The sequence below is a fragment of the Colletotrichum tamarilloi genome (genome assembly GCF_030869305.1).
Source record: "Colletotrichum tamarilloi strain Tom-12 chromosome Unknown Scaffold_25.1, whole genome shotgun sequence".
NCBI lineage: Eukaryota > Fungi > Ascomycota > Sordariomycetes > Glomerellales > Glomerellaceae > Colletotrichum > Colletotrichum tamarilloi.
Window position 1 is genome coordinate 325,861 of NW_026849408.1, and position 24,598 is coordinate 350,458.

Consider the following 24,598-nt stretch of genomic DNA (forward strand, 5'->3'; position numbering starts at 1 on the left):
TTTAGGAACGTCACACCTTCGAGGCCAGAACCGACTTCGGTCGCAAGAGGGACCCCTGCCTTCACGTATCCTTCCTCACTTCAAGAAGAGAGCTGTGCTCCATCTCTATTCACTTTGGTCGACATTTTCACATCTGATACCACGCACCTTCCTCACCTTCCTCCTCAGACCTTGAGCAACCCTCCCTCTCACCACCACACAACGCCATACACATCAACTTCATTCGACACGAATCACAATGGGCAAGCGAGTATTTGTTGACTGGGAGTTGTGGCAGCAGATGACCTTTGTAAGTCTACATATCAGTACATCTTATGCTTCATGACTAACACACTTGTCCCATAGGTACTGGCTTGTGCCATCGGCGTCGTCTTCATTATAGGCTTTGTGAAGCTATGGTGGTCAAACCGATACATGGCCAAGCTCGAAATCATTGACGCGGAAAAGAGGGCACATGCCTCAGAGATGGAATCAACCGGCCTGCCGCCCCCACGAAAGCAATCCGAAATCCCCTTTGGCGTCCGCGCCATTCAGTCCGGCATCGAGGTCGACGGCATCTGGATTTCTCGCCCCGCCACCCCTGCCACCGACTCCCCTCCCAATTCCGCCAAGGGTAAGGGCAAGTACGTCTCTATGGGTCCCATCTCACCCGCCTCAACAAACTCCTCAGACCCCTTTGGCTCTCCGCCTTCGTCTCGCGGCGGCAACGGTGTTACGGTTGGTCCTCAGACATATCGCCCCAAGTCATTCTCCGGAAACGCCGTTGCGAGCCGTGCCGACGCGCTGAGCCAGCTTGAGGGCAACCCGAATCCGCCAACCGCACCCTCCTATAGCACTTACCAGCCTCGCGGAAACGTCGCCCATTCCGAGTCCTCGGATGAGGCCAGTAGCCCTGTCAGCCCCATCGATCGCGGCAACGCTGGCATCAGCAGCGAGAACTACAACGGCATCGACGTCCGAGTACCCATCCGAGCCTCACCCGTCGTCAACCGCCAGCTCAACAAGGTTCGCAACGTCACCGGCGGTCCCGCCCAGCAACCGACGACGGGCGGCGGTGTCCGCTCTTTCAGCGGCAGCTTGCAGCTGCCCAAGAACGGCAAGGGAACGTACTCTACCGTGCCGCAGGGCTCGCCCGGCGGGGATTTCACTGATCCGTTTGCTACGCCTGTTACTACCCCTGGTGCCGACCAGGCGTTGCTTCCTTCCCAGCAGCAGCAGCAGGGAGCTCATCACTTTAAGTTTGCGAATGTTGAGTATATCACCAGCCAGCGCTACGCCAGCGATGGTAGCAGCGGGAGCAGCGGCAGCAGTAGCAGCAATAATCACAACTAAGTCCTCTTTTAGACTTGGGTAGTGTGGTTGATTGACGGTACATCAGCATCGGATGGTAAAGCGAGTTTTTTGGCTTCTTTCTTTCTTTCGCGAATCTTCTCACAAGCTTGGAGAGTAATATCGTAGCAACTGTATGAATAACAAAGGGCAATCTGTCGAATAGGGACAGCGGGGGGTGGATACTAGGTTCCGTGGCCTCTCCTTCACGAAGGAGATGGCATACGAGGGGAAAGGCGTTTCAGGCATGTAAAAAAGAATTCATCGTCGGGAACACATTAGACGGTGGGCACCTCTTGCGCAGCAAGGTCTCTCGTCGACCCCCGCTCTCAAATACGAGAGATTGGGGCAGACTATCATTAAAAGGACAGCGTTCCATCCATAGAATAAGCACAATCACAAGAAAGAAAAACAATTATCATAACACTTGGCCAATTACCTGCAATGAGGCAGTATGTATCGATTGAGACCGATGGCCAAGGGATCGATTTGGTGTAATGCAATTACTTTGATAGCGCCGCTCGGCTCGCAACTCTGCGCTCCGGACTTCGGCGTGGCTCCGCGCACGTCGGCACCGGCGCCGGTTATGGCGACGCAAATGGGACCCCGCTCGTTCGACCTCCCCTCGTCCAACCCCCATGGAAGCAATCCTCCTCAGCCCCGTGCCCCCACATAATTGACATGACGTGCGTGATGAATGGAGAAGGGGAGACGATCCGTATCGGCGGCCAAAGGAATAACCGCGATCAATCCCCCTCTTCTACGCTTGCTTTCACACACTCTATCCTCATTGTGAAGTCCGTTTTTGGGGAATATCGCGCAATTGCATCTTGGGTTTAGCTCCTTGCGAATACAGGATCCTACTAAAGGAACGGGCTCTCAGATCCAAGCAACTCGACACGGGCGTTTTGAGACATCTTCATCCGCAGCATAATCACATCACGGTTTTCAGCATACTTGTATAGACAGACAGGTCATCACCAACTCAACTCAACCTCGAACGTCAAACACAGCACCTCACGAATCCCCAACTTCAGCAAATCACGGACCCCAAAAAAGGAAGAATTAGAAAAAAGAAGAAAACACAACAACAACAACCACCACAATGTCCCCAACATCCCTCCACCAAGGCGCCTCAAAAGGCTTCGCAGACGCTGCAACCTACGACGCCTACCGCCCCTCCTACCCCGCCGCCGCGACCCAAAAGTTCCTAGAGCACCTCCGCCTCGCCGACGTGCCGCACGCCAAGATCCTGGACCTGGCCGCGGGCACGGGGAAGATGACCGAGGTGCTGGCGGCGCGGCACGAGGGGTTCGAGGTCGTGGCCGTGGAGCCGCACGAGGGGATGAGGGCGGAGCTGGAGAAGAAGGGGCTGAGGGGCGTCGAGGTGAAGGATGGGTTCGCGGCGAGGTTGCCGCTCGGGGAGGAGTGGGGGGATGGTGCTGTTGTTGCGCAGGTGAGTTTTGATGCTTCTTTCTTGGAAGTTGATGGGGGGGGTTTTGTTTTGGGGTGCGAGGAATGAGATGGAAGAGCTTGTGCTTGTGTTTGGGGATTGATGGCTGACTTGTGTTCTATCTACACAGGCATTTCACTGGTAAGACGATCCATCATCTGGACTCAGGATTGTGGACAGAAGCTCATGATAAAGCATAGGTTCGCAACGACAGAGTCACTAAAGGAGATTCATCGCGTCCTGAAGCCGACTGCCGTGCTTGGTTTCATCTGGAATATTGAAGATTGTAAGTCTTCCCGCTCGTTCTCAATCCTCAGGAGACACATACTCCATGTTACGCGAGGACGCACAACAAGAAAGAAAGGAATGCTAATGAAATCCCACGCGATCACAGACAACAAGCCAAAACACTGGAAAGCAAGCACGCCCTGGGAACAGTCCCTCAACGAGCTCGTCTTCACCCTTGGCGGTGACGGCCAGCCGCGCTTCCGCGACTTCGTCTGGAAGGACGTCTTTGACAGCCAGCTCGACGCCAACCCGCTGCGCGCCGTCAAGGACGTCGTCCTCGAGGGCGGGCGCAAGATGCCCCTCTTCAGCGTGCCCGTGGGCGAGGAAAAAGTGCCATTCACGGTCTGGCTGACGCCCGAGGCGGTGTGGAACCGGCTGCGGACGCTGAGCCAGGTCGCGGTGCTCGAGGGGGCGCGGGCCGCGGCGTTTAAGGCCGAGTTTGATGCTATTCTAGGCGGGGAGAGCGTGGAGAGGAATGAGAAGGGGGAGGTTGCGTTGCATGGGGTTACGTATTTTGCGTGGACTTCGAGGTTGTAGCCGTGGTGAGATGGTCTGCATCGTAAGTGGGGGGTGCTTTTGCTGTTCTGGTCAGACGAAGGCGAAAGGGTGCAGAGAACGTTCGGCCATATGGTAGAATTGAGGGTATATTTTCTTCTGCGTTGGTAGATCTCATGAAGGACGCCTCCCGAGCACTCTAGACTCGTTCATAGACCTCTTCGCTAGTGGATAGAGTCCAGTAACCGATCCCTTGTTGACATCTTCATCCGCGCCTCCTAAGAGTCTGCCGAAATGTACATGACTGCACTATCTGTCAGTTGGAATGAATTGAAAATTGGGATGGAGTAAGAATCACCGTTGTTTCCTCTCACAAATGCGTCGCCGTATGACCGCCTCTTGGTGCCGTTGACGTACTCCTCCGTCTTCTCCAGGGCGATGTTCATGTAGCCATCAACGGACTGAAGCTCACCTATAATGAACATGTATGGTCAGAGACTTCTCACCACATCAAGAATAGAGCCTGGGCTCATCTCATTTTTGGTAATGACGGCTGAGGCACTCACCCTTGTAGACGACGCCTGAATTGAGCTTCACGGTGACGGGGTTGCCGATGATATCGCTGAGGAAGCTGGAGGGGTCCTTGCCCTCGCCCTGGCTGATGTTTCCGTTCTCCATTGTCGTTGTCTGGATGTTGTGAGATGGATATGAGTTATTGGAGAGGGCTTCGGGATGTAGGTTGCTCCGTGGCGGGTTGACGTGACGGTGGGTGGTGGTTGAGGCTGTGGGACGTCAAACTGGTGATGATGTTGGCAGAATTGCTGGCAGCTGGCAGTGATGGTGTTGACGGCTGCCCCCTGTTAGAGCATCGAAGGCCTGTGTACCTGGGTTACCTGGATCGCACCTGGCGTTAGCTTTTCTCAGGGTCAGCTCGCACTGTAGGGCTACCCGAGCAGCGCACACTCCAAGCTGAGCAGCGTGCGAAGGCGAACTCCATCCCCCTCCAGGTCCTCCCCTGTGGCCCTGGTAAGGTGGGACCAGCCGAATCAATCTTTTTGCTCTCACCACGGAAACAACGGCGGCCCCCCCAAATCCCAACCCAAATATTTGGTGGTGGTGCGCGAGGCAGGACGCCTCGTCGTCCCTCTCTCCCCTTCTTCTGTCGCATTGTTCGTGATGTTTCTACCTGCCGCCTTCTCCTTTGGGCCCAGCCTCTGGCGCCTACTCTGCATGGCCTGACCTTTTCTCGGTTACAGAAAGTTCACTTACAAAAGAACCACAACGGCCACATAAAGTCGGTACAGAATTCACATCATCCAAATTCCTGCGCCTTGGACCCTGTAAATTGCACCGGATCGCAAAACGAATTCCGACTCAAAATTTGCCCCGCCGCTCAGTGTATTTAGAAGAAACGTCCACTTGTGAGCCATGGCAGACGCAGCTAAACCCAAGAGGCGCCTTCCCTTCAAGCCCACCGCTTTGCGACAAAAGTCCGACCCGAAGCCCGCGACGCAGAAGAACGACAACGAAGAAGAAGAAGACGACGACGACGATGGACTCAGTCTGTTCAAGCGCTCCGCCGAGTTCTTCCCCGTCGCAGTCGCCGAACAGGAGCGGCGTATGAAACGGAAGCAGGCGGAACGAGAGAAGAGCACACAAGCGCGATCGCCAGAGCGCGAGACGGAGCCTGCGCCGAGAGCGAGCGAGGAGCCTGGCAAGACCGACGTTGAAGGGGAAACAAGGTACGCTCCCAACACATATTCGCACTACCACCATGGCTGTCTTCTGACACCAATTTTCACCTGTTAGGGAACCCGGCACGCCGCCATCCAAACGCTCGCGAACCAGCGACGAATCCCCGCAATCGAGAACAAAGCAGTCGCCTTACAAACGCCGCGAAGGCACAGAAACACCTTCGAAGCGCTTGACCCGCGCCGCCGCCTCGCGGACGCCTCGGAAGCAGGAGGTGATACCCCACAAGCCCGTCATCGCGATCGAAGATAGCGACGAAGACCTCGACGACGTCGACGATGTGGCCAGCGACGATATCTACGAAGCGTCGCCCGTCCGCAAGACGCACCGCCGGAGACAGACTTCGGAGCCCGAGGTGTCGCCTCTCATGATTGACTCGGACGACCCCTTTGTAGAAGGAATGGACGAAGACAAAAAGTCATCTGTCGCAGGAGCGGCAGCGGCACCGGAAGGAGAGGAAGATGATGAATTTGAGGAATACGTCCGACGCGCCATGGAGCGTAAAAAGGCTCTCGAGCAGGACGAGAACCAGCTCGTCAACGTTTTCGTCACCTCTGATATACCAGGCACCAGGGATCGGCAATTCCGCTTCACGCTTGCCAAGCCGCTCAAGGTGATTCGTATGAAGTGGATCGAAGTCCAGCTGGAACTCATTGAGATTCCTCGCTCGGAAGTGGAAAGTGCATTCCTCACATGGCGCGGTCATGAGCTGTATGACACCACGACACTGCATAGTCTCGACCTGGAGGCTACGTTCCGCAAGAACGGCGGCGGCGGCGGTGGTGGCGACGGTGGAGCAGATTTATCCGAGGGCTTCAAAGACGACGACTGGACAAACGTGCATCTGCAGATGTGGACGCGCGAGTTGTGGGAAGAGCACGAGAAGCAAGAGGCGCGGAGGAGGAGACACGACCTCGGAGACTACTCTGACGACGAAGGTGGCGAGCAGGGCGATGGCGCGGATGCCATCGAGCCAGAGGTGGAGCAGAAGATCAAGGTTCTCCTCAAGACCAAGACGGACGAGCCGCTCAAGACTTCGGTGAGGCCGTCGACCACCATCGGAACGCTTATGGAGTTGTTCCGGAAAATGCGTGGGTTGGCTGAGGACGCGCCCATCACGCTCATGTTTGACGGTGACGAGCTCGGAGAGGAGACGACTGTCGAGGAGGCTGACATCGGCGACATGGAAACGATTGAGGTCTACATAAGATGAGGTCTCACGATTTACACGTCGGCCGAGATCAGATGAGGATGTCAGCCTCAGCCTTTTTTTCTCGTTGAAACAAAGTGTCACGGCCCGGAATGGCAGTGGCTCGAGTCTGGATATCTGGGGAAAAGGGGGCAAAGATGAGGCCCTTGAGGAGGGATGTAATTCAAGATACCCGGGGAGTTTTTAGCGGTTTTTTTTTTTCACGGGAGGTAGCGTTAGCATGGAAAGTTGAAAAAGCTTCTTGAACCTCTTGATATTGAGTTCGTTCATCTGTATTGGAACGGGACCGAGGTGCCCCTATTTTGAACCTACCCCCCCACCCCCTTACGGAGAAACTGTGCCTCACTTACATTGCCAACTCATCTTTATCAAGCCATCGAGCACTGCACATGGAAAATTAGATCATCAGCCATGTCGTTATGTCATTCTGTTGATTTATCATTACTCATCAAAGCCATGCCCTTCCTCCGTGTTTCCGACAGACAAAACCATCTCGTACAACATCGAGAATATGACTCCAAAACCACCACACCAAAAACCTCAAATCATCAAAGATCTCTGCAACCCAATTCTCCTCACCCATCACTTTCCCCTCCGAATCCATCACCTCCCACAGAAACCCAGGACACGTCTCAGCCATTCAATGCTTCTCGCCGCAGCCGGGGCATTTCTCCTTGCTCTCGTCCTGGGAGAAACTCCACATCTGCCCGGCGCTGGCGTTTCTCGTCTGGGCCGCGAAATCACTCTTCTCGTCCCTGTTGCCCGCCGCCGCATCCTCCGGGTCCTCGTACTCGTCCTGCCGCGCCGTGATGCTAAAGTACCGGCTGGCGTTGTACTTTTCGCCCAGCCGCTTCGCGACGTCGTTGGCCTCGTTGAGGGAGACGAGGCGCCGCTTGTCCGGGTTTTGTTCCTGCACGGCGCGGACGGCGCGCCACGTCTTTTGTTTGTCGGTGAGGCGGGCGGGGGAGTTGCCATTGCCGTCCGCATCCTTGACCTCCTCTTCATCATCGTCCTTCTTGACAAAGGACTCGACGGGCCGGCTGACAATGGTCGAAGGGTCTTGGTTACTCTGGAACAGCGTAATTGGGCTCGGCGCGAGGAATTTCTCGCCCGTGACGTTCTCGCGCGCGATTTCGGCGGGGGTGCGGCCGACTGCGTTCTCGCGGTAGAGGAGCTTCGGTCTGTAACTCAGCAAGGCCTTTGCGAGGACGGCGTCGTGGGCCATGACGACGGTGTGGAGGGGCGTATCGCCCGCGCCGTTGAGCATCTCGAGCTCGGCATTGCCGCCGCTCGAGGAGAACTCGATGAGGCGGGCGAGAACGGCGAGGATCTGGGCGTTGTCCGCGTAGTTCTTGCTCGCGACCGGGTTGTAGTGGTACGTCGTCCGGCGCGAGTTGCACACGGCCGTGATCCAGGCGTGGAGCGGCGTCGTGCCGTTGTTCTCGGACAGGTTGTTGCGCTGCTGGGCGAGGTGCGGGCGGATCCCGGCGTCGACGAGGTCGAGGACGGGCCCGAGGCGGCAGGCGCGGGGCATCCCCTGGAGGGCGGCGTGGAGGATGTTGTCGCCGGCGTTGTTGCGGGCCATTTGATTCGCGCCGGCTGCGATGAGGGTGCGGGCGAAGTCGAGGCGGCCAAAGTGGAAGGCGAGCCAGAGGGGGGTGTCGCCGAGGGTGGACTTGTAGTCGAGGGAGGCCGGGCAGGCTTGGGCTAGGTATTTGATGACTTGGTTTGTGGCCTCTGTTGGAGGTCCCATGACGGCGCAGTGGATTACCAGTTCATCTGGATTTTCCGTGTTAGTGACATTAGGAAAGGGGTATGTGAAAAAGGGTAAACTCACTCTGAATGCCTAGCCACTTGGAGATGGCACGGTCGAAGCCGCCCGGTGCTTGGCTGAGATGCTTCAGTCTTGAATCCTCGCGGGCTGCCTTGGACTTTCCAAAGTCTACGTAGTGACGATGAGGTGCGTCGCCGAGGAACCACTCGACGGCATCAATGTTGCCAGCCATGGCGGCGTGGAGCAGAGGCGGCGTCCTGACGCCGGTGGAGCGGACCACCATGTTCCTCCCGGCCGTAGCCCAGTCCTTTCTGTTCTAGGGGTTAGCAGGCTGATGATACGCGGGGGCGAATGTGCGTTTGTGAGTTTCTCCTTACCTCTTCCTGCCATAGACTGACAGACCCAGGTAATACTTGGACTTGCGTTTCATCTCGACGCCGCTCTTCTTTACCAAATCATCGAGTGGAATGCCGGCACCGGTGCGGCTGATAATCTCCGCGAGAGCCGCCGTCTTGCCGTGCTTAACGGCCCAGAGAAAGTCGCCCTCAGGGAACTCGAAACGGCCAGTCCTGCCATCTTCCTCATCCTGAGCCACGCCGGCCCCGCTGACGAGCTTCTGGCTCGCAAAGTGGCTGGCCATATCCAGAAGAGTCTTGAGCCCCGCAAGGTCGTCGTGCTGCAGGACGAACTGGAAGAGCGTCTGGCTCGAATTCTTGCAGCTGCGCGCCTTGCCCTCCACGGGCTTGAAGGTGTGCGTCTTTTGGCCCAGAAAGTCGAGCGGCTTGGTCGTGGATTTGACCTGCATCGACACCTGACCAATGTTCTCAATGGTGAACTTCTTGTCGACAATCTCTGAGATGATCTTGGGGTCGTCGTTGGACGCTGCATCGCTCTCGTAGTCCTCGTCGTCTTCGTCCTCGGGACCGCCTGTGTCCAGCTTGTACCGCATTGCGTCTCGATCTTCCGGTGCATACTGGGCCATGACGATCTCGAGAATCGCGTGGGCCACGTCGTGGTGGCCGCGGAGGTAGGCTAGCGAGAAAGGGGTGTTGTCCTTGCTGTCGTTCACTGCCATCTTGAGAGGAGGCTCCGCCTGATCCTTGCCCCAGGCTTGGAGTGTGAGTGACTTGATCTTCTCCAGATCGCCAGCCCAAGCAGCCTCAAATCTAAGCAGACGTTAGTAAATAAATACCGAACAACAAATAATGTCTTGCACTTACAGCTCCAGGTATGCAGCCTTCCGGACTTCCGTGACATCAGTAACGTTACGGAATGAGAAAACGTAGCTGTAGTTGTAGAACTTCTTCTGAGACTCCCAAGGTCTGTTGTGCGACGTGGGGTTGTTATCCGGAAACTTGATGTCGGGATGAATTTCCGCAAAGGTCTTTCCGCCCTTGACGATGATGGCCTTCTCCAGCTTCTCAAGCGAGGTAATGACCTCCTTGATGGCCTCGATCTTCTCCGGGACGCCCTTGAGCTCCTCAAAGTCCTTCTTCGCCTTCTCGTAGCTCTCCACCCCTCTCTTGTAGTTGACCCTGCGCCAGTAGATGTTCTCAGAAATCTGCCAGTGCTGGTAGGTATCTTCTGGGTATCTCGCAAGGAACTCGTCCATTCCGGCGGACAGATGGGGCATAACCTGTGTGAACTTGTCGCTCTTGAAGTCGCGAAGCTTCTTGAGCTGCTGCTGCACGAGGTCGAGAGCCGTCTCTCCCTTGTTGTACGCGCGCTGGTAATCGTTTTCGATGGCGCGGTACGAGTTGGTCGTCATTATATTGGGGTCCGCACCCTTCTCGATGAGGTTCAGAGCAATATCCGGATCGGTGCAGTTCTTGATTGCTACGATCAACGGCTGATCTGTATGTTGGTTGAACTGCTTCTTGTTGTCCTCATACGAACCAAGTCGGTTGTTCGACTTGGAGAACTTTGCAGCCTTCAGCCAAACGTCAAAGTCGATTTGCGGGTTGGCGCCGGCCTCAAGCAACTTGAGCACAAAGACGGAGTCGCCGTTCTCGATGGCTGTGTGAATCGGCGCGATGGCCACCGGGTTCCAGTAGCTGGCGGCGAAGACCATGTGATTGAGCGCTGTCTTGAGTCCAACCTTGTCGTTCTCCCATAGGGTGTCAATCATCTCCTGGTTGCCGTTCTTAACGTAGCGGTGGAACGCTGTGCATCCGTTCATGTCTGCCTGAGACGAGGTGGCGCCGAGTTTCATCAGGAGAAGAGCCATCGACTTGGCCTTCTCAATGGGTAGAGAAAGGGCGAGGGAGAGCGTCAAAATAGCCGCGGTGGGTTGCTTGTCAGAGTTGAGGAACTTGACGGGGAGAATAGCGTCGCTGCCATAGTCACAGAGAAGCCTAACGGCATCTTCGTGTCCTTCGGAAATGGCAAGGTGCAGAGGCGAGCAGGGCAGATCCCAAGCCAAGACGTCAGTCTTGAAGAAATCGGGCTCGTCAGTCGAGTCGTCTTCCAGGACCAGGTCTTCCTTGCTCTTTTCATTCTCGTCCTTGACATTGACGAAAGACCCGGTCGCCATAGATGTTGCATCTGCCTCAGTGTTGCCCGCGTCCACCATCTCAATGTCATCATCATCTTCAGAATCGCCGTCCGTTTCAGCATCCATATTTTCGTCGTCCTGCGCTTGAGACGTCTTTGGATCTGGTTGGTCTTGAAGTCGAGTCTGGATTGCTTTGCGACGGCGATCGGCCTTCTGTTCCTCCTCCTCTTCGTTGGTAATGCTCTTGTCCATGAGGATCCTAATCATGTCAGCGTTGCCGCGCTCGGCCGCAAGATGAAGAGCCGTTCTGCCGTCAGCAAGGCGAGCAGTTAGGCGCGAGCCAGACTCGACCAGACAACGGACGACCTCGGGCGTGGAGCTGATGACGGCGAGATGGAGAGGCGTGCGTCCCGTGTAGTCGCGCTTGTTCGGATCGGCGCCTTCTCGGGACAGCCAATCTCGGACTTCCTCGACGTCACCGTCAACTATACTCTGGCAGAGACGAGCCGTGTTTCCAACATAGGCCATGTCGGTCCAGTCATTTTCCGTTAGGGGGTTGAAAGAGCCGATCTGCTGCCGACCAGGATCGTCAATCAAGAAGCTAACCTTGCCTGAGATGTAAATCTCCGCCTCTTTCTCAGCGACTTCGACCTCTTCCGGTGTCACGGCCTTTGGGCAGCCGCCGCAACAGTCTTCGATAACATCCTTGACACGTCCAAAGAAGGCGGGGTGGCGGTGAAGATACACCTCTCTCTCTTCGGGTTGGTTCCATTCGGCGTTGAGCACTACATGCTTGTTAGTAGACCGCTTAGAATCAAATCGTGCTGTGACTTACAGAGATCCCTTGTATAGCAGAGCTTTTCAATCTTCTTCGCGTGGAACCTGCCTGATGTCAGACTCTAAATTCATCAGGCGATGGAGAAGCTAGAACATACCCGTGACCATATGGCACCGTGAAGGTATGGTAGTTGGACACATCATTCTCGTCAACCCAGTCGGCAACCTCGTCCTCGAAGTTGTCCTTGATGTTGCCATGCAGATGATGAGGGTTGAAACGGTTCGTCGTCGGTCTGCCTCTCTCCTCTCGTCGTTTGTTGAGATATGTATCTCGAACCGACTGCGTGGGAAGTCGTTCAAGGACGAGAAGACGCGCGAGACCCAGAGTCCTCTGGAAGCTGCGCTCAAAGATGGTAGGATCGACGCGGCTGCGATCAAGCTCTGGCCAGTAGACCTCAAAATTGCGGTGGCTGTACTTTGAAAGTCGGTTCTCGTAGGAAGGACTCCTGCGGGTGAGGTCGATGTGGTTGACCTGAGTGATGAAACTTCCCAAGGCTCTAGGAGTCACCCAAACCTGCTTTCCATCGTACGCACCGCCGGCTGCATCGATATCGAAGCCGGTGAGAATTTCACCAACAGACCTGTTTCAAGATTAGCCTCGTGCTTGATAGTCACTTGGAATCAGACACATCTGCCGGTCTACCTACTTGTACACACGCAATACGATCTGGAATGGCGGTTAGTGCTGGTGACTAATAGCACGAAATTGTGGCGGTCCTTACCTGAATATGACGAGTAGGGTACTGAGAAGCAATAGTGATAGCGTACTTGGTACGGACTACCGTGACCTCTGTCAAGATTGCATCCCGAACAGAGGCCTCAATCTCCTTGATCTTCTCGATGGCCTCTTCATGGGTAAGGCCGTACAAGAAAAGATCCACATCAGACGCCGGACAGAACTTCTCGTGGTAGTACTCTCGAAGCTTGCGCTTGGTCGTGTTGAACTCTGGCGGAACAGGGAGAAGGGTGTTGATGACTGACGAACCGGCAGCAACGACGTTGTCCCAGTTCATATCGACAAGAGAAGACTCGGAAAAGACGTTAAAGTTCTTTTGGAAATCCTTGAGGCCGGAGACGACAGCGGGCGAGCCATTAGCACGGCGCTTGTCGTCCGGGAGGGCCATGATGTAGCGGTCCTTTTCTTCCTGCGTCTCGGCGGCGAGGAAGCGGGCGCGCGTCCTAATGTTCTTGGTGTCCTTTGTAAAGAGGGGCACGAGGTTGATGTGCGGATCGTCGAGGGCGGGATTCTTGCGGTCCTGGGCAAAGACGGAGCGCAGCTGGGCCTCGTACTTGCGGTAGGGCTCTAGGATCTCGACCATCTTCTTCTCTGGATGGTCGTGGATGTAGTTGACCAGGTCCCCGTGGGGAACTGGCAACTGCTGGAGCTCTGGGAGTGACATTGTGGAAAAGTATTGGGATTGATATTTGATTGAGTCTGGGAGGGGATTGCTTTTATGGAGTGACTCTTTTGGTCGTGTCGTGAGCAGTGCCAGGAGTCGAGGCGTGTAACCCGGCTTGAGCAAGAGGGATTCAAGCACAATAGATCCGTGGGCGGGGGTAGATGATCAACGATGTAAGCTTGTCAGATGAGGCTGAGAGGATCAATTGACAGACAATGGAAAAAGGAGAGAAGAAGTCATGAGGATGGAAGTTCACAAGAGATGCGTTTGAGAAGAAGATGAGGAACTGAAGCTATCTTATAATCTGGAGGGCGCCGTTTGGCGCATTCCTTCTTGACCGTTTGGTCTCGTAAAAAGGAGGGGATGAGGATTTTAGATCGTCCCAGGCAAAACCATGTCAGATGCAAGGTACCTTTTTCGTGTCTTGTCTACCGTAGAGGTACATAAGCCTAGCGCTATTACGGATGCGTCCTGTCATCAAACCAGCAGCTCAGCTCGGTACCAGGGCTGCTGCGAAGTGGTACCTTTACCAACCACGAGACTTGCCTACATAGACGAAATTACATCCAATGGGTGGAGGGCCAAAGTTCCATGGCGAAACGAGAATCACGTATGGGTACAGGCATAAAAAAAAAAAAACCTGTGCCGCATGAAGCTGTCACGTAGTTTAGGCAGGATACGCGCTCCAAGGGACGAAAAGAGAGAGCTCTGACACGCTTCGGGGCATGCAGGGGGGTATGTTGCCTAATTCGCGGCGAGGTCTTTGACACGAAGTCCAGTGACCGCCGTATGGACCCACTATTTTCTTCCCGCCGTGGACCGCCACTGCCCGCTGTTGCCTGCCTGGTGCACTCCCCATCCTTGACACAAAACTCAATTGAGTCGATTCCAACCTCATGAATGACATCCGAGGCCGGCTGCAGCCTGGATCATTTGCAGATCTCGAGTATCTTGATGAGATGAATTTAGCAAAATGAGATGTTGTCTGGACTTACCAGCATGTCAGTCACCGGTGGTTGGGAATAGCTTCGGGTCATCTGATCTTTGTCACTGTCCTGCCAGGCAGAACCATGGCCTGGACCTTGCTACGTGGTTTCTTCATCTTAGAAAACGAACTTGCTACAGGACTTTCATCTATCCTCAAATCTGTCTGGGTCATATCACTAGATTCAAAGTCGTGATTTCGATCATAAGTGCCAGAGCCAAGATACGCAGAGGTACTTCGAACATTCCAATTTCTCATGCCACCTGCCGCATGCCAAACCAATATCCTGTATGGGATTCAAACAGCCCGGGCCAACATAGATTATTCAAACAGAAGAAATCATCGACTACGCGGGCTCGGTCTTAGAAAACGTAAGCTCCGGTGTTTCGTCATGAGATTGCTCCGCGAAGTCAGCCATCGTACACACTCACTTGATATTCGAATCGCCGAGCCAACGACTCTTAATTACTATTTTTTCCAGACAACCAGCCACTGCAATTCTCATAGGTCTGGATGGGGTTTTGAAACCCGGTATTCTCAACCACGCACTACCTATACTACCACGACTCGGTGGCAAAGCTTTCTCGCTATTGCAGCGTGGAGCAACACACGCGCGAAGGCTAAACTATCACTCGTTTGTCTTCGTCTCGAAGGGATAGAGCGAACAGAGTCGACAGAGTCAGCCATCGGCACATAAATTCAAGGTAACGATCTTGCGTTGCAGCAAGAAGGGAGCTGATGTACTCCCTTTACCGGGTACTTGTGTGAGAATGCTCTTCATTACAATTATCAGACTCCCTCCGCTTAACCGAAATTCCGAAGTACTCCGTTGACCTTATGCCGAAGTGATCGCTGCCGCCCTCTCCAAACCAAGTACTCTTACATGTTCCCGACCATATACTTCCATCATCCTCGAGCGCTGTCATCATTCCGTATCGTCACAGCTAAACCCAGGCACATACTCCATTAAGATCCCAGAAACCTCCAGCAGACGATTGTCCACGTCTCCTCCTACTGGTATTTGCACCGTGCAATGTGCCTTGGGCAATCTGATACCCTTCTCCACGCCCATGCGGGATTGCAACCGATTCAACCGCGCATTAGCAATCCCATCACACTGAGACTGGCGGATCACCTCCTCCTCGAGCAAGTTGACGGGCTTCTTCTCCCCCTCGCCTCCGGCCTCCTCATCCGCCTCGTCTCTCTTGAAATCGTCGTCGTCCTCCTCGTCGCTATCGGATCCCCAGAGGTACTCGTTAGCGGCGCCCCGGCGGACATAGTCGACAAATTCCTCCTCAAACTCTGGCGTCCACGCGCCGAGTCCCCGGCGTTGCCGCGCCCGTTGGATGCACGGCGAGAAACGGCGGTCAAAGAGCTTGAGCACGGCCTTGAACGGCGTGCCGGAGGGCCGCAGGACGGCGACTTCCAGGACGGTCCAGTCGGACGGTTGGAAGACTTGCGCTATCACCATGCGCAGGTTGCCTTCAAAGGGGGCCCGGCCGCCGACGGCGGTTCCGGTGATGATGTTGCCACGATAGTATGGATTTCTTTCACAGGAATCATCAGCAAATTTAAGCCAGGATTTTTTCGTTAATCGTAGGTAGCTCACGGTGAGTATGCCATCTTGAGCCAGTTGACGATGGACCTGTAGAAATCTCCAGCTCCACGCGCTAAGCCGAGGAAAAACCTCTTGATGGACTCCAGAATGGCCGACATTGCTCCCGCCCGAAGCCTCGTGCTGAAATTTGTCCTATCAAAAACACCTGGCCCTTGGCGTGTCGTGTGCTGAATGGTACAATGTGGACAAGACGTAAGAATGGCGTGAGGGCGCAACGTGGGACTAAAAGTTGGGATGAAAAAAAAAATAGTCGCAAAAAGGGCGCTGGGGCATTGAAGATGTACATAGTGGAGGACCCTTGTCTGATATGCCCGATTGGGTAATTAGCTAGAGCTTGCGTGGAGACTTGCTGCAGAAAGCATTGACGCCAAAGTTGACGCTAGCGGCACGCTTACCGAGATATCCCAGCCTGCTGGGTCACCGGTGAGTCTCGGTGTGGCCGGCGAGGTCTAAGTTAGATTCGAGAGAAGACCACGAGACGAGCTTCTGACAACTCTACACAGGTGCCCATCAACTGGGCGAACATACTTGCCAGGGGGAGTTGTTGGAAGGGTATCTCCTCACAAACGCCGCACAGACACATCTCATGGAAAACACGCCATCACCTCCCGCATGAAGTTTCATGACACTGCAACGGAAGGCCGGGTCCACAACACCCAACTTTCCACGTTTCCGGCCGGATGGAAGGGCAAAAAGGTCCCTTGTGGCTAGTACTTTTTCATCCCAACCGACTTGGGTGTATTTCGAGAATACCATGTTTGCAAGCGCAATTCCATCCACAACCTTCCCTCCGAGCTTCCTGTTTTTCAGCTTCTTGTGTTCCGCAAACGAAGCCCGGTATCCTCTCCATAACGCCTCATAATGCTCCAATATCCAACGTACACACAGTCTCTCTCTAAATATACACAATAAAAGTCTCCTGTCCTTTTAGGAACCCATAAAACCTCCCTCCCGTGTCTGTAAGATGACGACGTTGAAGATAGGATTCAGCACAGCCATCTCGACGCCGCAAACCCAGCCACGAACCCGCCCAACACAAGCGAGGCCCCAATCGCCACCGTCAGACTCTCGCTGACCTCGCGGTCGATCCACCGCTGTCTGAAGCTGAACTTGCCGAGGCGCATGTGGAACATTTCTTTGACGTCGACTTCGCCCTTCCAGTTGGGTTTCACCCGCATCGATTCTCGTTTGGAGAATTTCCTCTCTACTCTTTTTGTGTTCAATCGCGTCTGGTTAGTTTTCCGTCAGTTTCAAAAGTGAACGAAAAAAAATAAGGGGAAAAGGAGAGGTCGAGACCGTGTGAGACTAGGAAAGAGATGGGGAGGGGAAGAAGAATCGGTAGAGGTGGAACTTACACCAGAGACAAGCAAATATCTCCCTTCAACTTGGCTTTGAGCTCCAGATCGACATCCAGATTCAGCCCAATTTGCAACCTCACAGGCTTCTTATCCCGGTCCCCGCCTTGCCGGGGGATCACCACCGTCGTCTGCCTATTCAAGTTCCCGCCGTTGCCATTCTTGTTATCAATGTTGATACTTCCACCGCTGCCATTGAACGCAGACCGATCGTTGCTGTTGCCATTGTTGTTGTTACCGTTCCCATTCCGGTTCCGGTTTCTCCGCCTCCTCCTCCGGCCTCCGGCCCCGCTACCCGTACCCGTACCCTCACTCCCGCCCCCATTCACGCTGACGCCCGAGTCGACGGTCGAGAACCCCGTGCTGGAGTCGCCCGCGCTCGAGGCCGAGTCGTCGGCGCGCAGGCCCAGCTCGGCGAGGATGTCGTTTGCGTCGGGGTTGTAGGTAGATGGGCTTATTGGGGGCGAGGCGTAGCGCCGGTTGTGGGCGTGGGGGTAGGTTGTCATGATGCTTCTCGGAGCCATCTTGTGTCTTTTGAGTTGGTTTTGGATGATTCGAGTAAGAGACGTCGTGGGACTTGATTCGTCTGAATCTTTGGCACTTGCGGTGCTGGATGACTCTTATCTCTCCTCTGATGACCTGGTCACGACCGAGTATCGAAATCGAATGCCAAAAAGGCTCTGTCGGAGAAGAAGTAAGTCGTGAATCAATATTTGGTAGTTAACGGAGGCGATCACTCAGGCAATATGCATATTATATACCTGTCCAGTTCTTCTCATAAACCAAGCCAAGGTACCCCATGAAACCCTCGCCACGCCCAACAGAACACCAAAAGACCATATTCCCTGAACCCTCGTTTCAACAAACCCACCAATCTACCACATTCACGGCCGAAAACACCAAAAAGACTGTCACAAATGGACCAAACTCGACTTACACGGGCCTCCTCCAACACTGAAGCACCGTCACGTGATGGGTCGATTGTGGAGAAGGACGGGTGAGCATCTCGTACGATGCCGCCAGACCCTGAAACTCGTAAAAGCGACCCCTGGAACAATCTCATCCATGATCCCTTCTCCAGAGTCCAGACTGTCCTCACATTCTTTTCTACGTTCCGTTAAAGAAACGAACCGGGATGTAATGCCAGCGGGATTTTCAACCCATCCTTACTGGGATAACTGAAAGAGAGGGTCAAACGCTTCTTCACCGATCAACGACCCCTATCGTATGTTTGTCAGAACCCCCGTCAAACCCGTCAAAACGCGGGGAGGATCATTCATAGATGCGGAAACTGAGGTTGGTTATCCGACCAGTTGTTCTATTAATCCCTTCTAGATATATATTCATCCGTTTTCAATGCAGTGACGTTCCCTATACGCCACGCCTAAAACCGCCGCAACTCCATCCCAAGTGTCCGTCACTGTATTTCTGCAACTGTGGGGGGGGAAAAAAAGTCGTGCCTTTCCTCTCATCGCATTGGAGATGGAGAATTTTAGCCCCCTGTAGAGCTTTGACTGTGATTCCCATGTTGTTGAGGATTCTAGAACCTCTCCGTCCCGTTTTGTTTTCTCCGCATTCATGCGATGGCTTCTCAAACAACGCAGCATAGAAAGGCCCCAAACCACATTTCGCAAATCTCGTGCTTGTCTGACCTCGAAGCGTCGGTTCCGCCAGGGTCTTTCTCCCGGGTATGTAGTGATGAAAACCGAAAACAGCACCACGTTTCCCGCCATCTTCCTTTCTCGTCCGATAATGAATGAGTTTCCCTCAAGTACTGAGCAGATCCCGAACCGACATCCCCCGCCCAGCACCTCTCGTCGGATTCACAATACCACCAGCACCAGCACCGCTGCCACTCGCCTCCCCAACCGTGCCCCTTCGATCGCTATTCAGCATCAACAATGCAGCCGTCGCCTCGTGGTCCAGATCACGATCCCGCTGCGGCGCCAGCGCGGGACTCGTCAGCGCCGAAAGGCTGCCGTACCCGCCGCCGTAAGCCTGCGGCCCAAACGCGGGTGACGTCGTCGTCGACGTGCTGTAGCTGTAGCTATTATGGCGCGGGTGGTCCGTCGAGACGGACGAGTAGGAGTCGTGCCGGTGCCTCGAGTCCTGCGGTAAGAGGGCGGGCGATACGGACGGCTGTTGGGAGCGGGTATGAGGAAGTTGTTGTTGCTGCTGTTGTTGCGGATATAGCTGCTGCTGTTGCTGCTGCGTAGGCGGAAAAGTGGGCGACGGGGCCTCGGAGTCGGTCATCTCCACATCGTCCGGATCTTCTTGGTATCGCGGCACGAATTGCGGGATTTGGCCCCACGGCTCGGCGCGGCTGCCCCCGCCGGAAGGCGTTTGCAGGCCGGACTCGGCGGGTGAACGGGCCTCGGAGGCGTCGCGTTGGGCTTTGAGCTTGGAGACGCAGTCTTCGAGGTACCTCACGTATTCGATTGATGCCTGGACCCATTTCGTGCTGATTAGCGAACTGGCAACGGACGAAATTTGAGTGGATTCCCCCAACTAACCTGTAAGATTGCCAGCTTGTGCATTTCCCCGGTGCAAGCCGGAATCATGCCCTTGAGCACGGCGAACTCCTCATTCATTTTTGATCTCCGGCGCCGCTCAATCAAGCTGTGCGCCGTCTTCCTCGCAATCTTGCGTCCCGCCGCGCTTGTCGCTGACGGCGCCTTCTTCTTGCCCTGCGCCGTGGAAGCGGAGGATGAGGACGACCCATTCGCGGCCGCCGAGCCAGCCTTCCCTGGACCCGCAGCTCCGGACTTGGCACCGGCAGCCGCCGACGGGGCGTCCTTATCCTTGGCCTTGGCCTCGGCCTCGGCCTCGGCCTCGTTCTGCTGTTGAGCGCGCGGCTTCATCTGGATAATCTTGCGTGACCTAGTCGGCGGCGGCGGCAGCGCGAAGCTCTCGTTGGAAGCAGCAGCCGCCGTCTTTTGGGCAGCCGAGGAGCGCCGGCGAGACTTCACAGTCTCGCTGGGCTGGACCGGGTACGGCTTGTTCGCGTTGACGTGGGGAGGCGAAATGGGCTGAAAGCTGTTGGTGTTGGCCGGCGACGTCCTTCTCGTGTCTTTTGGGGAGACCCTCGAGGCGTCCTGGACGATTGCGGGCGGCGGCAGTTCAAAGGATAGCTGGAGGGAGGCGAGGTCCTTGGAGCCGTCTTGGCCCTTTATGTCCGTGGAGGACGCGGGCGTGGGTAATAATGTTGGACGCGGCATTGTGTGTGATGTGCGTTTGTGCGTGTGAGTTGTGAGTGAGAGACGGCCAACACGAGAGGAAGACGACGAAAGGTATGAGCGGACTCTGAGCGATTAACACGAACAGAGATTCCCCAACCGGACAGGAGCTAGATTGAGAACGGGAAGCCGAAGTTTGAGGGAAATTCTCGAGGCTCTACCGCTGAGGGACAAATTCGGTTGACGTCTGTTTTTGAGGCTGTGCCCGCGGGCAAAAGACGACGGTCGGTGTAGCAGCACCAGAGCTGTTCTGGGCTTGGCGACAGATGCAGAAGCGCCCCCGGTTGATGCGAGGTGTCTACCAGAAGGGATGCAAATCCGATTCGCTGGCACAGGTTCAGACCCGAACTGGGACTCGAGAGTGAGAAAGAGGCACGCGAGTTTCGAAAGTAGAGGTAGCTGGGGGGGCTTTCTCGTGGAAGAAGAAAAGGTTCGTAGGAGGATGTAGAGGGGGGAAGAAGGCAGAGAGAGAGAGAGAGTAAAGGTAATGAACTACAGATACGGCGCACGACCACCACGACCTTGGACTGACTCTCTCACTTTTCTCTCTTCACCATCCTTGGCCTTGTTCGTCCTTATTGTCTCTCGTGCCTCGCCTGCCTGTTGTCTATCTGACTACAAACCCCGGACCCGTGTATCCGTAGCTGGCAATCTGTCAAGGCACTCGCTCGCCTCGGATAGCCGTCAGCCTCTAAGCAGCCGTCTAGCCACCCACGCCCCCCCTCTTCCTCATAATGGCCGGGAAGGGTGGTGCTTTCTCCCGGCATAGTGTCAAGAACCCTGATGGAAGTAAAGCAAGAGAAGGAGGGGTGGTTTTGCTCAACGAACTAGCTTGGAGGACAGAGGGCACGCGACAATCCCCCCAGGCCAGAAAGGAAAGGGTCTCCCAAAGGGAAAACCCCCGTAAACACAAGCCGGGAGAGTAACGCAAAGTGGACGCAAGAGATACATACAGCCTGGGGGAGAGAAAAAAAAAAGAATAAGACGAACGGAAAGAGACCAAAGAGCAGAAAGAGAAGAAGATGGTCCAATCAAGAGGGCGGACATGGACTCCTGGGCGAGGAAACGGGCAGGAGAGGGCATCGAGGGTTCAATGGCGTCGAGCCAATCAGAGAGGCGGATTCGAGCACATGGTGTTCCTGAATGGCAACTGAGCAATTGCTCCCCCGGCGCCAAGCCGAGCGCCCGCACGCAAGGTTCACTCTTACACACTCCCCCTTCAGATTTCAGATGAGAATCAGAACCCTCCCTCCAAGACGCACGAGCTCACACTCCCAGTGGACGCAGTAGAGAAGCTGGCTGGTCAAATGAGATGGTCGGTACGGAGGTGCGTCCCAATAGTTATAGCAATTGCTACCAAGCCCAACCCCTACCACAGGCAGGGGAGTCGATAAGGGGCTAGCTAGGGTGTATATAAGCGGCAGAATTAGGCTACTACTACCTATTATAATTATTATTAATTTTATAATAAAAAAGCGTTAATTAAGGTTAATTAGTAGTCGTTTAGGGTTATATAGTAGTATTTTCTAGCTTAACGACCTTTTTTATATTTATTATTACCCTTTAAAATAATAATTTATTAAATATAATAAAGTATCTTTTCTATTTATTTCCGGATTTATTTTAATAATAATACTTTTTAGTACTTTTATTAATAACGTATTATTTTTACTTAGGACTTAAGTACTCCTTTTTTAATAATTTATTTTTTTATTTATAGCTAATAAAATTCGATAGGATTAAAGTTAAGTAAATTACTTAGTTAGAAAAGCTTTATAATTTTAAATAGGCTATATATATAATAAGTAAAATAATAGTTATAAATAAGCGCTTTATCCTTTTATATAATTAAATTACTAAATAATCCTTTAATTTAAAAAAATAATTTAAGTAATAAGATCTTTTTATAGTATTTATACTAATTAATTCTATCCTTACTATTCCGTATTAACTTATTTAATTTCGTATTTTAATTAAATTAAGGTTTATAGTTTAATAAGTTATATAAGTTTATTTGCTCTATACTATTCTTAAGTTCTTATTATTAATATTAAACGGGCTCGAGATTTATATTAAGTTTAGTAATTTTTATATTAGTAGCCTTTTTTTTAATAATAGTCTTAAGAATTTAATAATAATAGGGCCCTTTTTTATTATATATAAAATACCTCTAAAATATAAATTTAGAATAACTTTTTTATTTCTTTTATATATATTATTTAGTATAAGCTTTATTAATACGATATTAAAGCTTATAGCTATTATAATAGTAGTTAAGGGTAATTATTATCTTATTTAACTATATAACCCGCTTTTAGTTATTAAAAGTTTAATATTAGTAATCGAGGTACTACTTAAGTTACTCTTACTATATTTTTTTTATTAAGCCTAGTTTATAAATTAGTTTAGTTTTATAAAAATTATAATATTAAAGGATTTATTAAATAATTATAATAAAGATATTAACGCCCTCGTCCCTTAATAAGTCTTTAGTAATATTAATATAGTTCTTTTTATACTTATAGTAATTATAGTAGATTTTATAAATAATAATATCGTTAACTTTTTTAATTTATTTAGTTAAGTAGCTATTTTAAGGGGTATTTTTATAATAATTAGGCTAAAGCGAGAAAGTAAGAGTAGCTAGGTTAAATTTAGCCTATTTTATATAAATAAGAACGTTATAAATAGTTTAAAATAGAATTTTTAAAGCTTAAGATATTTATTTAGTAATTTATTTAACTAAGTAACTTTATAAAATAAGAATTACTACCTTAATACCTAAATTTAGCTTCTTTTTTATTAATATTTTAAAATTTATATTAAAATAAAAAAAAAAGTAATATAAGTAGTAATATAGTAGTTTTAGTAGTTTTAGTATTTTTATAAGCTTTATAATAATTATAAAAAAAGTAGTATATAGGTTAAAGTGGTTATTATAGGTAGTAATAGGGGGGGAAAGTAAGTAAAGTAGGAAGGAATAATCCGTAGCCCCTGGTTGGTTGAGATAAATGGTAATTGTGGGTCGAGGGCTTGGTAGCAATTGCTATGACTATTGGGACGCACCTCCGTAATTCTCTCCCACAGCTGCCAAGGCCATGCTTACCTACCTGCTTACGCTACAACCTGTGGATATCTCTTAGTCTAAGGACAAGAGGCACGAGGGTAGGCGTTGCGGCGGGTCTGTGAAGCTTAGTTTCCGATTGCGACTTTGTCTTTTGGGTCGAATTGAGGAATCCAGAGAGAGGCACGAGACATGTGCTCAACGTACCGTTGGTCGAAAGAAAACTCACCGGCTCGCTCTTACACCACTGGGTCCTTCACCAGTGAGCCGCGTTTCCGTGCACTTGTACGAAACGTCCCGGAACCCGTGGGAAATCCCACCTTTCTTCCCCAGCCTCGCGTGCCTGGGCAAAACGTGCCTCTTGTCTGTATCTGTCATTGATGGAGCTGACGTCCCGGTGTTTGAGGTTGATACGCAGAGCTGAAAGGAGGGTTTGAGCCTACTCGACTCGTACACACACACACACACACACACACGACCTATCCGTCCCTAGGTATACATAGTACTGGACCGATGACGAACCGGGCCCCTGTCCTCTTGTAAAGTGAGCACGTGGGCAACTCTTCTCCTTCGAGTTGGCCCTTCACATCTTTTCCACCTCTACGACCACGTGAGTTCGCCCACTCACTCGCACGCGCACTCTGTTGATGAACCTCCCACTCTGACTCGGGAGGTGTACACAGTAATTCCCCGTTGACCCATCGCCCGTATCGCGGGATATCCCAATTTCGATTCCCATCTTCGTGCCAATTCGATAATTGCCTCAGCCTTTGCCGGAATAGTCAAATGCAGAAAACAGGCCGCCTACCGCATCTTCTATGAGGGAAATTCCCCAAACGATGCGCAAAAGCTACCCTGCGTGCCCTTACGTCCAGAGTGAGCCGCATAGCCGCCAGCTACCTCAGGTCATGATCCGGATTACCTCTTTCTTGTCTTCTATCCCCCCCCACGGCCTCCACTCCATCATCCCTCCTTCTCCTTCTGCTTCAAGTGTAGTGGGAGGTAAGCAGGCATAAACAGGGAAAACCGGGGACCCAGAAACTCTATAAAAGAGGAGCCAACCGGCAGCTTTATGTACATACATACGCCAGATGGCTGTTCTCCAAGCACCCAACTTGGGGCTAGCGGCCGGAAACCAAACCCTTGACCCGGTGCGTGCTATACATTGGTGGGGGAGATCCAGCAAGAAGCTTGGTTCATGTCACCGCCCCTCCACCTCCATCTTTGCGACCTTCATCCGTTTTCTTGGGTTCACGAACGCGCACGTGACAGTTCAGTATAACCTTTCGAGAATGAGAGCTCGATTGG

General features: G+C 52.6%; 8 protein-coding genes across 8 annotated transcripts; 3 read left to right on the plus strand and 5 right to left on the minus strand.

Annotated features, from left to right (window-relative positions):
* Nucleotides 1–238: 238 nt before the first annotated feature.
* On the plus strand, nt 239–1,332 carry CTAM01_07816 (uncharacterized protein; the record flags this gene model as incomplete). Its single annotated transcript, XM_060523837.1, has 2 exons — nt 239–289; nt 346–1,332. The coding sequence occupies 2 exons, from the start codon at nt 239–241 to the stop codon at nt 1,330–1,332; spliced, it is 1,038 nt and encodes a 345-aa protein (XP_060381584.1).
* A 1,102-nt stretch (nt 1,333–2,434) lies between these two features.
* On the plus strand, nt 2,435–3,607 carry CTAM01_07817 (methyltransferase; the record flags this gene model as incomplete). Its single annotated transcript, XM_060523838.1, has 4 exons — nt 2,435–2,785; nt 2,913–2,923; nt 2,983–3,068; nt 3,177–3,607. 4 exons carry the CDS (start codon nt 2,435–2,437, stop codon nt 3,605–3,607), a joined length of 879 nt encoding a protein of 292 aa, XP_060381585.1.
* A 236-nt stretch (nt 3,608–3,843) lies between these two features.
* On the minus strand, nt 3,844–4,243 carry CTAM01_07818 (U6 snRNA-associated Sm-like protein LSm6; the record flags this gene model as incomplete). Its single annotated transcript, XM_060523839.1, has 2 exons — nt 3,844–4,037; nt 4,132–4,243. 2 exons carry the CDS (start codon nt 4,241–4,243, stop codon nt 3,844–3,846), a joined length of 306 nt encoding a protein of 101 aa, XP_060381586.1.
* A 750-nt stretch (nt 4,244–4,993) lies between these two features.
* CTAM01_07819 (uncharacterized protein) lies at nt 4,994–6,530 on the plus strand (the record flags this gene model as incomplete). The annotated part of the gene is made up of 2 exons (XM_060523840.1): nt 4,994–5,307; nt 5,375–6,530. 2 exons carry the CDS (start codon nt 4,994–4,996, stop codon nt 6,528–6,530), a joined length of 1,470 nt encoding a protein of 489 aa, XP_060381587.1.
* Nucleotides 6,531–7,167: 637 nt separating this feature from the next.
* CTAM01_07820 (uncharacterized protein) lies at nt 7,168–13,032 on the minus strand (the record flags this gene model as incomplete). Its single annotated transcript, XM_060523841.1, has 8 exons — nt 7,168–8,306; nt 8,365–8,612; nt 8,679–9,467; nt 9,522–11,580; nt 11,631–11,677; nt 11,731–12,213; nt 12,280–12,299; nt 12,355–13,032. The coding sequence occupies 8 exons, from the start codon at nt 13,030–13,032 to the stop codon at nt 7,168–7,170; spliced, it is 5,463 nt and encodes a 1,820-aa protein (XP_060381588.1).
* A 1,910-nt stretch (nt 13,033–14,942) lies between these two features.
* CTAM01_07821 (uncharacterized protein) lies at nt 14,943–15,733 on the minus strand (the record flags this gene model as incomplete). The annotated part of the gene is made up of 2 exons (XM_060523842.1): nt 14,943–15,564; nt 15,627–15,733. The coding sequence occupies 2 exons, from the start codon at nt 15,731–15,733 to the stop codon at nt 14,943–14,945; spliced, it is 729 nt and encodes a 242-aa protein (XP_060381589.1).
* An 888-nt stretch (nt 15,734–16,621) lies between these two features.
* CTAM01_07822 (uncharacterized protein) lies at nt 16,622–17,514 on the minus strand (the record flags this gene model as incomplete). Its single annotated transcript, XM_060523843.1, has 2 exons — nt 16,622–16,844; nt 16,991–17,514. The coding sequence occupies 2 exons, from the start codon at nt 17,512–17,514 to the stop codon at nt 16,622–16,624; spliced, it is 747 nt and encodes a 248-aa protein (XP_060381590.1).
* Nucleotides 17,515–18,757: 1,243 nt separating this feature from the next.
* On the minus strand, nt 18,758–20,208 carry CTAM01_07823 (helix-loop-helix DNA-binding domain-containing protein; the record flags this gene model as incomplete). Its single annotated transcript, XM_060523844.1, has 2 exons — nt 18,758–19,435; nt 19,504–20,208. 2 exons carry the CDS (start codon nt 20,206–20,208, stop codon nt 18,758–18,760), a joined length of 1,383 nt encoding a protein of 460 aa, XP_060381591.1.
* Between the last annotated feature and the right edge of the window lie 4,390 nt (nt 20,209–24,598).